The sequence below is a fragment of the Fistularia commersonii genome, chromosome 15 (genome assembly GCF_037954325.1).
Source record: "Fistularia commersonii isolate RoL2024-O1a breed Wild chromosome 15, RoL_Fcom_v1.0, whole genome shotgun sequence".
Lineage (NCBI taxonomy): Eukaryota > Metazoa > Chordata > Actinopteri > Syngnathiformes > Fistulariidae > Fistularia > Fistularia commersonii.
In genome coordinates, this window is record NC_141298.1 from 7,490,341 (window position 1) to 7,504,270 (window position 13,930).

Genomic DNA, 13,930 nt, shown 5'->3' on the forward strand with positions numbered 1-13,930 from the left:
ATAATAGGAATATCTGTGTATTGGAGGCACATTGAAAACACAAGGGCAATGTTGTGGATGTTGTGGTACAACATTTTAGTGCCGTTGATGAATTCCTGTGAAAAAGAAAAAAACTGTTTTGAAATCAAGACTTTTGGTTTTTCAACTTGTTGTTGGAAAGAAATCGGGAAAAGAAATGTAGGGTAGCGTAAAAGGCAACAGGCCGTGTCAGATATTCAAAATAAACGTCAGGGAAATGGAAACTGATGTGTGAAGAGTGCGATTAGTTTGGCTGTTTATCGATTTTATCCTGCAAAAAAAAGGCTTTGACAGACCTATTGATCCACTGTGGGTTCAATTAAAGAACTGGATTGGATTGGACTGTAGAAAGGTGATGTGCATTAGTGTGTGATTAGTGTAGATAAGACAAGTGTGTTCTAAACTTAATACAGCGATTTGAATGGTAACTATTGCAATAACATAAAACCTGCATTAGATCTATGTCCAATCTTCGGGGTTTTTGTGGAAGATTCCCCGAAACCTGTTCTCTTGTGCCTCGAAAGGGTTGAAATTTTTGGAAATTATTATGAAAACCCCTTATCTCCCTCACAATATCCATACCAATTATATGACTACATTTGTTTCATGCAAATTCATGCAGCACTGGCACAAAGTCAAACTGTTTGCAGATGACACCCCAATAAAAAAAAATTCTCTGGTGACCCAGAGAATCCAAAAAAACGTGATCAAGTTTTTTTCTTGCTCCTAAGCCATAGCATGCTACTTATTGCATGGGCTCAGTCACCTTACATCTGATGAATTTCTGCCAAATTCCAAGTTTCTATCATTTGGAGCCCAATATTCAGAAAACGTTTCATTCTCATTGCTTTAGCATCAACACTCAAGCTACTCAGTGCCGTCTTATTTTGTTGCTAACCCGGATGGGTTTATTATCTGTTGGTTGTATTTCTTGCTGAGAGGCGCAGATAAATTTATTTTGTGTCTGTCCGATGATTTATTTTTAAAATAACAAAACAGCCCTGGTAGTTGACTGCCTGCTCATACCTGCTCGCCACAAATTTATTTAGCTTCCACAAAATTTTTGACTGACTTCACTGGTAATGTTGTTTTTTTTTCTTAATGCATGGACATCTTTTTATTTTTTTATTTAACCTTTATTTAACAAGAAAAAAGTCAGACATTGCTGACTTTTGAAACCTCTTGTACTTTAGTTTCTAAGCAGCTTCCCTGCTATCTATTATTCTGAAGAAGGTCTTGATGGCAATCAGTTTGAGCTTGAGAAATATCACGTCTTACCCCATATTCAGGTTTTGACCATCACCTGTGCGTGAAAACATACTTTGGCATTTACTTGATAACATTTGCGCCGTTCGTGAGAGAATGGGTACGATTGGATTGGACAAACTGTGCTCCATGCAAATGTCACGGGCGACTTCCCATTCCGTGGCGGCAGTGACGGAATGTGCTGGTTTAGTTCATAAATGACACCTACGATGGCTAAAACACCTTGAATACACTTGGCATATTTGGTCACGTGATCACGGCTTGAAGAACTTTGAGGAAAACTACTGTGTGTGCGCGTATTACCCAAGATTGACCAATGAGAAAACACAGTATTGTATTGTACATAAGTTGTAGATGACTGGAATTGAAACTGCCGTATTTTAGCATGACTTAGTTTACAAGTCAGACACTAGAGTTTTTAATTGATATTTTCATATTTAAAGAGAAAAAAGGTTGTACATATGTCGTCAGTCTTCACGGGATATTATCGTTTTGGCTAACAAAGGTATGTTTTCCATTGAATGATGGAACTTGAAGAGAAACATCACTATAAATGAATAACGCCCAAGATTCTTAAAGAATAAGGATGATATTATGAGGGAAATAATCATACTTGTCCCCAAAATTTGCTGCTTAAAATGTTTCTTTTTTTTTTTTTTGAGAAGAATCATACCCCAGGAATACCCTAGCGACAACAGTAAAAATTAATTGTCCAGATTATAAGTTACGTTTAACCTTGACACAAATGCACGAAAAACACTTAGTATGTTTTGGTCACGTGATCATTTTCTGACTTCACAAGTACTTACAAGCGTATGATTTTACACCGAATGCATGTTCAGGTTTTCAAATGAGAACCAGATCCAAATCAGTTCTAGATTACAGAGTGACCCTTTTGTTTAGATGAATATTAATTGTATAATCCCCAATCATTTAACATTTGTGAAACATCACACAAACCTAATGTTTTTTTACATTGGATATTGGACGGCATGTCAAGTTTTTTTTTTTTTTTTTTTCTTTTGTGTTGTCTCCGTAATGAGTACCCAGTTTTTCAAGACTCTCATGAAATCTCTTGGAAAACAAACAAAACAAGAAAAAAAAAAAAAAAATAAAGTAAAAAAAAAAGGAAACAACCTAATGACAGCAAACATGTACAGAAATACAGTAACTTTGCAAAAAAAAAAAATAAAAACAACAACAAAAACAAAACCAAAAAAAAAACCCCAAACAAAACAGGCATGCTAATATTCTAATTTCTAGCCCTGGAAATAACACAAAAAAAACAAGAAAAAAGCTAAATACGCAGTAATGTCTGCACATTATTTAACAAAGTATTAACAAAGAAAAAAAATAAAAAATAAAAAGACCCACAATCCATTACTAGGATGACTACTGCATAAGGAATAGTGGTGTTGGTAATGTATCAGTCTTATGTTGTGAAGGCAGTTTTCTGTGAGGTGAAGCTACAATTCAGCCCGATAGTAAAACAATTCTGTTCCGCCGGCGATTCAATTTAATATTCCACACGATATGTGGAGTTTTAATGAAACCTTCCACTTCTCTTCAGCTAAGGCATGCACTTTACTCTTCCTCGGTCAGTAAACACCAGTGTTGCCAGAAGTTTGCAGTATTTTTACAAGACATCTTATCACGTATTCCGTAATTTGAAGAAAAAAAATCGAACCCAATAGTTGAATTTGACGCCTCCGCTGGAACATCCTACGCAATTTGTCAGACAAGTCGAGAAGAATTACGGTATCAGACGAAGTTCATCCCTAGGGGTCAGTATAATATTATAAATGATCATTTATCCAATCACCATCCGTATCATGTTTATATCAAACGCAATGGTCGTAATGTTGAATTTTTGCCCGTTTAATTCCTAAACCGACACACAAAAGGATAAAAATGGAAAATAAAAGGGGTTAGAACATCATAATAGATGATGTGGCTTTCGGCGATACCGCTGCAGTCGACGTCTGGCAACACTGGAAGACACTTCTTTTGGCATGTTTTTTTTAGTGTTTTTTTTTTTTGTTTGTTTGTTTGTTTGTTTTCCTTTTGATAGGATAGGGTGCGTGACATTAGTTTTAGATTTCAGTGACTGTGACCCTGCCCCCCCTTCCCCGCCACCCGAACCTCCCTTGTCCCCCCCAACCCCACCATTAACATCTTAGGGGACCCCCGCCCCACAACCCCCCCCCAAAAAAAAAAAAAAAAAAAATGATGACATCACTCTCTCTGCCTGGGTGGGGCGGGGGGGCAGGACAAGCCCATTACGCTTTGCTCTCGTTGCCGTTGGCCTGGGGTGCTTCGTTGGGGACGGTCTTGACCTCGGATGTGGCGTTCTGCACCTCTGCCCCGCCCTTGGCATTTTCATCCTTCACCGCCTTACCGCTGCAGCAAAAAAAAAAAAAAAAAAAAAAAAATTATTCTTTTTTATTTCTTCTTAGCAAGTGCCAACACAAGGCTTTTGTACCATTTTTTTTAAACAAAAGGAAAAGTGAGCGGGAAAAAATGGGTGATGGGGGTAAAAAAAACAAACAAAAAAAACAACAAAACAAACGAAAAAAAAAAAAAAAACATGCAGGTTGCTGCGAGGGAATTTGTTTTTCCCTTCTGGAACTGAATGCATTTCACACATAATTGGATCAAGCTCGCTATCCGAGCCATGCATCAAATAAGAAGGCGCAGGGATGTCACAGCTATTTTCCTGGAACAATGAACGCTGATGTGGAATGAGACGGGGGGCCGGTACAGTCGACACAATGCACGGGGAGATGGGAAAAAAAAAAAAAAAAAAAAAAAAAGCTGAGCCGCAACCTACAAGCCCAATCTTCAAGACACAAGAGGATTATGTTCTGTCTGGACCGAGCGCTCGCACAATGAGAAGAGACTTTAAGCTCGCTGGAGTGGAACGTTTTACAATGTGCCCTCTCTTGGAATATATTTGTAATAATATGAGGCTCTAGATTGTGTGCTGGAACTTAGCACGCCTTGCTCCACTACTCCAATATCCAATATCGGATCCATAATTCGGGAGCTGATATTTTCAATGCCGATGCTGTTTTATGAAAACAATACTGGTCATGTTCATAAGCCTGATTTTTTTTTTTTTTTTTTTAGTGTGTAAGGTTATAGTAGAACACCTGCAGTTTTTTTTTTTTCCTATTTTAAATCCTTTTTTAAACGGTCACATTCTTGACTGAGTAGTGTGATAAAACAGCATGAGAAAAGAGTAGGAAGATAATTTATTGGGTGTTCTTGTGTGATGCCACCGGTATGGCTGAAATTATTTTCCTGAGGGATTTTTCCACCAGGCTTTATCATCAAGGTATATTTTCCCCTCTGCTTATTTTCCTCCACAACTGCATGAGATGTTTTTTTTTATATATAAAAAAAGCTGATACATGAGTGCCTGACAATGTAATATTTATGGATGTAATATTGCTGGGTTTTTATAGCCCATAAAAAAAGGAATGTTTTTTATATTCCAGAGGGACGTTGGGTTCATATAGCGAGAGATGGGGGCTTTGGTCCTGTCAAAACACCGAGGTGATGTTGATCTTGCAGACTTCCACGCTGACTTGTTCTGGTAAGAGCCAGTGAGCAAGCTGTGCTACGAGGCTGGAAGCGAACACACAGTAACTGTTCATTTTTCTGTTACAACTTCCCCCGCCAAGTTCGCAGGAACAACCCGAATAGCTGTGAATGAGAATTTGTAATTAACGCTGAGTAGTTGGGCTATAATCGTATTCTCCTAAGCCTTGAAGAAAATCTCATCCTTTTTCTTTGAACGCCTGAGGTTGATGTGATTCTTATTTGAGCAGCAGCAATAATAGACCAGGCGGTGGCCATTTCTCCATATGCTGTGCATATCAGTATTTGTATATGTACATGTACAGGACTAACTCAGAAAATTAGAATATTGTGATACAGTTCTTTATCTTTTAAAACAATTAAAAAAACAAAAATTACTTTTTCATGATATTCTAATATTTTGATATAGGATTTTTGAATTTTCTTAAGATGTAAGCCATAATCAGCGATATTAAAATAATAAAAGGCTTGCAATATTTCAGTTGATTTGTAATGAATCCAGAATGTATGACATTTTTGTTTGTCTGAGACAGACCTGTATGTATGTGTATATATGCATGCATGCATGTATGTAAATATTGTATGTCTTTATGTGTGCATGGATGCATGCTTGCATGTATTATGTATGTATGAATACATGTTTGTACTTGCACACATACGTTCACATAGGTATGTATGTAAATATTGTTTGTATGTATGTATGTACATATACATTTTTGCATACATGCATGTATGTATGCATGCATGTACAGGACTGTCTCAGAAAATTAGAATATTGTGATAAATTTCTTTATCTATCTGTAATGCAATCACAAAAAACAAAAATGTCATACATTCTGGATTCATTACAAATCAACTGAAATATTGCAAGCCTTTTATCATTTTAATATTGCTGATTATAGTTTACATCTTATGAAAACTCAAAAATCCCATCTCAAAATATTAGAATCTCATGAAAAAGTATTTTTTGTATTTTTAATTGCATTACAGAAGATAAAGAACTTTATCACAATATTCTAATTTTCTGAGACAGTCCTGTATGTGTTGGATCACTTTGAAAACAGATAAGACACCAAATAAGAGTACTCTCATTGCATAACACACATTTTTTTGGGGGGGCCTATACTGTTTGGAATTTATTTTTGGACAAAGGAAAAAATGATTTTTGTTATAGCTTCGAAGAGTTTTTCTTTTTCTACTTTTTCCTGTTCATTTAGTCAGTAAAATTGTTTACTGTTCAACTCATTTTTACTGGTCCTTATTACTTTTGTGAGACACCTCAGCCATATCTCTTTCCCGAGCCTAAGTAGATGTTTAGTGCTTACATGTCCGAGTCTACAAGCGCTACACAAACATTCCTGGGTCGATTCTCCTGGTGTGTCAAAGTGCTGGTGAGAAAGACACTGAACCCCAACTCCTCATGGATCATCCATGATAGGTTAATTGCAAAGACTGAGTTTCCCTACAAGGGATTAATAATTTATAATTATAAGTTGTGTTTGCAGGAGGGAAACCGATACGTTATAAAGGCAGGTGTTGCATTTTCAGCCGTGAGGGTTAATCGATGACTTAGGTGGATTAACAGGAAATGACAGACAGGTGGTCAGAGGTTTGAGGTGGTGGTGGTTGAGCGATGCAGTCACTGGTGGCGTCACTAACAATCAGCTTTTACTGAACTTTTTGAATGTCCTGACAATGATCCTCATACTTTTATTTAAATAAATACATTCCCCCGGAGCTTGAAAGTTAGCTTATAGTTCCAATAAGATCTACCTTTTTTCTCAATCAAATAAATGCATTTTTTAACCTTATTCTCATTACATGAGGTATTTTTCATTCTTTTATTTTCTTTATTTTTATTTTCTTTATTCTCAGAGCCATATGAATCATATGAATTGGGTGACTGGCAGCAGATTAGAGCTGCAGAAATTAAATTATACATTAGGAGAAAATTCTATAAATACATATAAATGCATATAAATATATTTCATCTTAATTTTTCTATTTTTTTAAACTATTTTCTGTCAAGATACCTGTATACATACATTTACATATAAATATTTGTATATTTTTTTTACATAATTATCATTACTATTATATTATATATTATAATTATTATATTATATTATTATAGCATTATTATTACCAATGATGATAATAATAATCATAATAATAATTATGATTATTATTATAATTATTATACAATAACATTGCATAATAATAATAATAATAATAATAATAATAATAATAGTAACAACAACAACAACAACAACAATAATAATAATAATCTAAGCACGACTGCAATGTTTTATTAGTTCTGAGGACTTGATGGTGGAAACTAATCCAAGTTATTAACAGCTTTCGCATTGCAGAAACTTTTTTGACAGTTCTTAGAAACTTTCCGAACAAAGTTTTTTTTTTTTCTGCATTCGGACAACAGAAGACCTCCGGTTACTAGTACCATTTTAGCACCTTCTCTTTGGACGCCACCATAGGGGACTCCTAGGTGGTAGGTGCTTGGCGACTGGTGGAACTCCTAAGCCTCGTTCCATTACCAGATACTTCCTGCGTCGAAATATGATTTAACCCCCCCTCCCCACGCCGTGATGCCTGTGACGTCACCAGTGACAATCAAGCATGGAAGGATGCTGATGGAAAGGGTTCATACTCATTGTGGGCTGCCGTGTCAGACTCTGTGCTCGTGGCCTGAGCCGCCTCCTCTGTTGGCCTGTCCACTTGCGGCTCCTGACCCGGCGTGCCCACCAGGTTCGGCGGCACGTAGGCACTAGCGGCGCGCAAACTGACGGGAGGGGCGGAGGACGAGGGCGGGTCTTTGGGGGCGTCACTCAGGTCGACCAGGGGCCCGACCTCGGGTTGGCCGTCGGTTGTGAGTGACGGGGGCTCTGGGGTCGGGCTGTTTTGCGGCGAGGGGCTGGCGAGCGTGGTGCTCTTGGTGGCCGGGCTGCTCGGCGCTATGCTAACGCTCTCGCTCACCGACTTCGCGTCGGCAGGCGGGGGCAGGCTTAAAACGAGGGCGGTGGCGTCGGCGGTGACGGGTCTGGGTGGCGGTACGTGGGGGGGGTTGTTGGTTGTGGGGGTTGCAGAGTGAGGGGAGGTTTGTAAGTAAAAGACAAAACATAAAAAAAGGTAGAATAAGTGCGCAGGTCAGGCAGTGCAACTTGTGCTGTAAAGAAGCAGAAGCTTAGCAATATAACATTAAGGAAGGTGACCGACAAATAATCGTATTAAATCAAAACAAATGATAAAGAAGCTAAGATGCGAACAAGAGGATGCTGCACGTCTATCATCATCATGTCCTGGTCGTCTAACGGATTGTCGACATATTTTTTTTCTCAATAATAGATCCAGATATCTTGCTTACTCTGGTTCCGTCAAAGGTGTGGTCTCGTTGGGCTCAGTGGACACCACGCCCCCCTGGTTGGGGGTTTGTTCCTCCTCCGTTCTCACCTCTACGATTGGCTCCTTGGACTCGTCTTTCCTGTTGGAGCGGGTAAGGATGAGGATGTCGCTTTTGAGAGCATTTTGTCAAAGCGCGCATGGGAAATCCGACTGTCACAATTCTGACCTTTAGGTAATCCATTATCTAGAAATCAGATTCTCTTGTTTTTAAAAATCCTTTGTCCAACTTTGAGGTTTTCTCTGATTAAATATGTATTTATTGCAGCATTAATGGATAAGATTAACATTATTGTTATTATTATTTCATTTATTATAATTGTTTTGGTCAGAGTTTCTGGTGGAGGCTCTGACCAGATTATACAAAAGGATCTTAGAGAGTGAGAAGATGCCTGAAGAATTAAGTCGAAGTGTGGGATAAAGTGGGATAAAGTTGATGAGCCATGCAATGAAGTTATGAGGAAGAGAAGTGGAAAATAGACTGAGAGCAGAAGTCAGCATTTGTGAACAGCAGTATGGCTTCATGCCTAGAAAGAGTACTACAGATGCAGTATATATGCAGACGGATGCTGGAATTGGAGCTGTCAGAGAAAGTCTCGAGGAAGACCAAAGAGAAGATTTATGGACGTGGTGAGAGAGGATATGAAGGTAGTAGGTGTGAGAGAGGAGGATACAGAGAATAGGGTTAGATGGAGAAGGTTGAAGGTTGGCGACCCCTGAAGGGAAAAGCCGAATGAGAAGATGAAGAAGATGGATTACTGTGCTCGCTGTTTGGGCTATTTTTGACTTGTAAGTACATCTTACACTTGTTTTTGCTTATTTTGATAACAGCCTGCAATCTTTTTGACTGTATTTTTGGCACACTTAATTAAGCTACAAAATATGCATCCATTTCATTTGTTTTTCAATATGTATGGTGTTTAATATTTGTGGGCACTAACTTGTTAATGAGCGCTGGTTTTCAGGTGAGACACAATCATATAAGTTTGAATCGTAAAATACAGTTTGGTTTAGAATTGACATTTTTTCTGTTGGCCGATGACTAAATTACTGGATCACATTATTTTTACAAACTTCTATAGTTTTATCATAATTTTCAATTCATCTACACTTTTTGCATGTATTTGAAACAATTATTACTAATACTACTACTAATAAGTAAGTAAGTAAGTACAAGTATAAGTAAGCACAAAACAGTAACAACAATTTTATCAACAATACTAATGGTAATAATAATAGAAATATCATCAATGCTAATAATAATAATAATAACAACAATATAATACATGCTAATAATAATCATCATAATCAATAATAATAATAACGACAAGGACAATAACATATATATATATATATATATATACATACACACACACACACACACATATATATATACATACACACACACACACACACACACACACATATATATATAATATGTAATATATATAATATAAATACAATATATAATAATAATAATTATTATTATTATTATTATTATTGTCAGTAGAAGTCATAGCAGTAGTAATAGTAGTATCATATTATGTATCATGATTATGTGCTTTATCTACCATGATTTTCTGCTGTTTCAATATCTTAATCTTTGATTAACTATGTATATTAACTATGATTAACTAGTTATTTATTTTGAGGGCGATAGTAAAAATGAAATGTAGGATGAAAAAAAAAGGGCCGGGTCTTACGTGAAGGCTGCTTTGCCCTCCTCCATGTCCTTTCCTTTGGCGCCGGGCCCCGCCTTCCCGCAGAAGTTCACAGCGATGCACATGAGAAGGCCGCACTTGTTCAGGAAGTAGCAGGTGACATCCACGCCCACCAGCAGCAAGAAGAAGATGACAATCAGGATGCCCACGATGGCGCCGGTGCCCAGGCCCGTGCCCCCGCCCGCAGCGTCTGGAATTGGGGGGTGGAGATCCAGCAGGCGAAAAGAGGGGAAGGAGTTGCAGTCAGAGGGATGATAAAGAAAGTGGACAAAGAAATAAAAAATAGGTGAGTTTTTTTTTATTATGAATGAAGTTTTTTTTTGTCAAATTTTATACATGAATTTACAAGCTGGAATACCATGACGGGGATTAGAAGGTGTCATGACAAAGTACAAACATTTCATGTTAGATCAAAATAAATGACCATTGGCGGATGGCTGAAAAATGTGATCTTATTTTTGTTGATTTTCTCCTTTTTTTTAGAAATTTTTTGTGAGTTCACATCGATTATCTTTTTTTTCATTAATTTACATGAACTTTTTTCATTTTTTTCTTTTTATGATTTATTTAATTTTCAAGTAAGCTTTTTTTGTCATTTTGTGGCTGAATTTCAAGATTATTTTTCATTATTTCAAATTTTTGTGAACTTTTTGTCCAGCGTTGACAAGAATGACATCCATGTGGTTATTTCATCCTTTTTTTTTGTACCTTTCTATTCAGCTCCACAGCCATTTTTTTTTTAATTTGATGGGCAAAAATGGTCATTATGTCAGAAGTTGAAGAAAAATTGAAAGGACCTTCATTTCAAAACCTTTTACCGTCCCATTAATTACGTTCAGGTCTGTCGGTTTGTTCACCGAGGGTTTTTGAGGTTCTGTTCGTTCATCTGAGGACTGACTGGATCTGTGCCCCCCTATCCTGCAAACTGAAATGTATGTCTGATTGAAATATTGGAATAAAAAAATAAACAAACAAAACAAATGAATAAAATGATTATAATACATAAATAAATGAATATGAATGAAATAAACTAAATAGAAAATAATATCCAAAACCATTTCTTATGTAAGGAAGCACTTTCTGTTATTAAATCATTATTAATTTCTGTTGAGAAAATGCTCAAAAGATCCAGGTAATTCCAAAGTCTATATAAATGTATATATATTTATCTGTTTCTCGTTCTGTTTTTTGTCCTAAATGAATTAATATTTTTCCGTGGTAAATTAAATTTTTTAATTTAGCCACACCGGCTAAACGAAGAAAATGAAAGAAAATAAAAATTGAAATAAAATGAAAAACTGCAAAAGAGCTGAAACCTTCTCTTTTTCAAACTCCCCATCTCTTGTTAAGTTATGATTTTTGTTATATTTATTTTTTCTGTTTTTTTTTGTAGTATTGATCGGATTCAGGACAGAACTCTGTTAATTGGCAAAATTGTGAGAAGAGTATTTATCTAATAACCAGGTTGGTTTGGCTGCTTTTGTTTTCCAGATGCATTTGCCTGGTTTATGTGACATAAATGGTGAACAGAGTAGATTTCGTGAATTACGAGCAACCACCCGCATACATCCTTGAAACAAACATAATGACACAAATGAAGAAAAAAAAATTAATAAAAAGCCTCACGTCTTTTTAAGCTAAATCCAATGTCCCTAACTGACAAAGGCTATTATTATTAAATATATTTTTTCAAACATACAAAATAACCTAGCTTAAATTCGGTTGTGTCTCGCAAGGGAATAAAAAAGGTGGCAACTGAAATAAATCATTATTATTATTATTTATATTATTATTAAATTATTTTATTTTATTTTATTTTTAAACTCTCCCATTCATTGTATTATATGTATTCTCCATGACATATGAATGAGTTAAAAAATATATATACACGAATCCTTTTAGTGTTTCTTAGAAAAGTACGCTTTTTTATTTTTCCACCAATAATAAGGTGCTCTTACATTGGGTATCCATTTTTTTTTAAAAATCCCTTGAAGTTGATGGAATTTTACCGCAAGTTAAAAGCATGAAAAATGCATTAGTGCTAAGAAAAAAAAAAACATGACAGCAGCACCTGTGGTCATGCTTGAAAACGAGGGGGGGGGGTTGCAAAACAAAAATGAGTTACTGCAGGGAAAAAACACAAACAAATAAAAAGAAAACTCTGGCTTTTTTTTGAAGAGCCCACTCTGATATTAAAGAATCTGTTCTTTATTGTCGCCTTTTCCTGTAAGAGCTCAATAACACACACACACACACACACACACACACATGTTCATGTTTTTCTCTGAGTGAGTTTTCACAATCTACCACATTGTCTCCTTGTTCGCATTCCCTGCCATTTTTCAAGCGCCGGTCGACATTTTTAATTTAGATTTTGAACAATCCTGAATTTTCTCTGAGCCAGTATGCCCCCCCTCCTAAAAAAAAGGGGCGCCTTGTTTTTCTTTTTTTTTTTTTTTTTTTTTTTTTTAGGTCATCCTGCTCATCACTTCATTTGCATTTTAACAGGAGCAATAAATCACAGCAGGTGTATTCAGAGGCAACATTTTTTTTTTTTTTTTTCAACCTGAGGCAGGAAGCATAAATCTACATGTCAGGTTAGACTGCACAAATGTTTCCGCTCACGGGCCCGTAAGGCACGGTACGCCGCTCCCGATAACGGAAGTGACACCTCCCTGAGAAATCAATAGCCGCTGGAAACCTTATTATCTGACCGAAAACACCGGTAGGTTTCTATATTCGTTTTTTTGAAAGATGGCCTGGCTCCGAAACAGGTCGGAGCCTCCTGAGAAAAAAAGCTTTTGTTTGTTGAGTTTTTCTAATTTCTCCAAGGGCTATTTGCAATCCATTACATGATAAAAAAGTATGAAAATTAAGCCTGTTTTTGTGCCAAAAAAAAAAAAAAAATTTTAAACTCTCCACATATATAAATATATATATATAAAATCCTGATCTCAGCAACCGAACTATGTTCAAACAAGTATGTTATAGTATAAATATAATAACATGTATACAGGACTGTCTCAGGAAATTAGAATACTGTGATAACGTTCTTTATCTTCTGTAATGCAATTAAAAAATCCAAAAAATTCTTTTTTATGATATTCTAATATTGTGAGATAGGATTTTTGAGTTTTCTTAAATGTAAGCCATCATCAGCAATATTGAAATAATAAAAGGCTTGCAATATTTCAGTTGATTTGTAATATATCCAGAATGTATGACATTTCTGTTTTTGTAATTGCATTACAGAAGATAAAGAACTTTATCACAATATTCAAATTTTCTGAGACAGTCCTGTATATATATCTCTCTCTCTATATATATACACATATATATAAAATCTGATCTCCACAGTCGAACGATGTTCAAACAAGTATGTTATAGTATAAATATGATATAATATATATATATAAAACATAATGTAAATAAAGGGAGTTATAAGAGTGGAAACCCCTCAGTGTTACGTCCTCATACGGGGACACAAGTTTTAAAAAAGGTTTTTTTTTTAGTCTCCCCGGCTGTTTGGAATCAGATGTGCTTGAGAAGTAAGCTAAATTTCCAAACAGGAAGTAGCGTTTTGTCTGTTTACATCACGGCGGAGTGGCATTTAAGGTGTAGAAGCACTCAACATCCTCAGCTTCACTGGCTTTATCGGTTTAGATTTCTCACTTTCACAATAAAACCCCATAGGAAACTTAATTTTGAAAAATGTCTATTATGGAGTGTGTTTTACATGTCAAGTGTCGTATCAAATGGCTTCAAATATGACCTTAAAATTACATTATCTCCAGATTGTTTTCCCAGCTGTCAGCCAATGTCGATGTACCGCAGGAAATGCGGAGCAGAATCAAAAGAATCATATTTCCACATTCAAATTTCGCGTCCCGCTGCAGAATCTCAAT

The 13,930-nt window shown here is 36.1% G+C and overlaps 1 protein-coding gene across 7 annotated transcripts in view; it reads right to left on the reverse strand.

Moving 5' to 3' along the window:
- Positions 1 to 1,925: 1,925 nt before the first annotated feature.
- The window catches only part of ncam1a (neural cell adhesion molecule 1a), a 343,382-nt gene continuing 331,377 nt past the window's right edge, over positions 1,926 to 13,930 (reverse strand). For 2 of the 7 annotated variants that reach the window (XM_086160451.1, XM_086160450.1), the window contains 4 exons: positions 10,008 to 10,215; positions 8,270 to 8,386; positions 7,556 to 7,945; positions 3,296 to 3,684 (listed from right to left, as the gene is read on the reverse strand). In XM_086160451.1, the coding sequence (XP_086016577.1) occupies positions 3,564 to 3,684; positions 7,556 to 7,945; positions 8,270 to 8,386; positions 10,008 to 10,215 (836 nt within the window). In that variant the 3' untranslated portion in view covers positions 3,296 to 3,563. Of the gene's footprint in view, positions 3,685 to 7,555; positions 7,946 to 8,269; positions 8,387 to 10,007; positions 10,216 to 13,930 lie in introns of all 7 variants that reach the window. The other 5 variants (XM_086160449.1, XM_086160447.1, XM_086160453.1 and 2 more) reach the window with 3 other exon arrangements.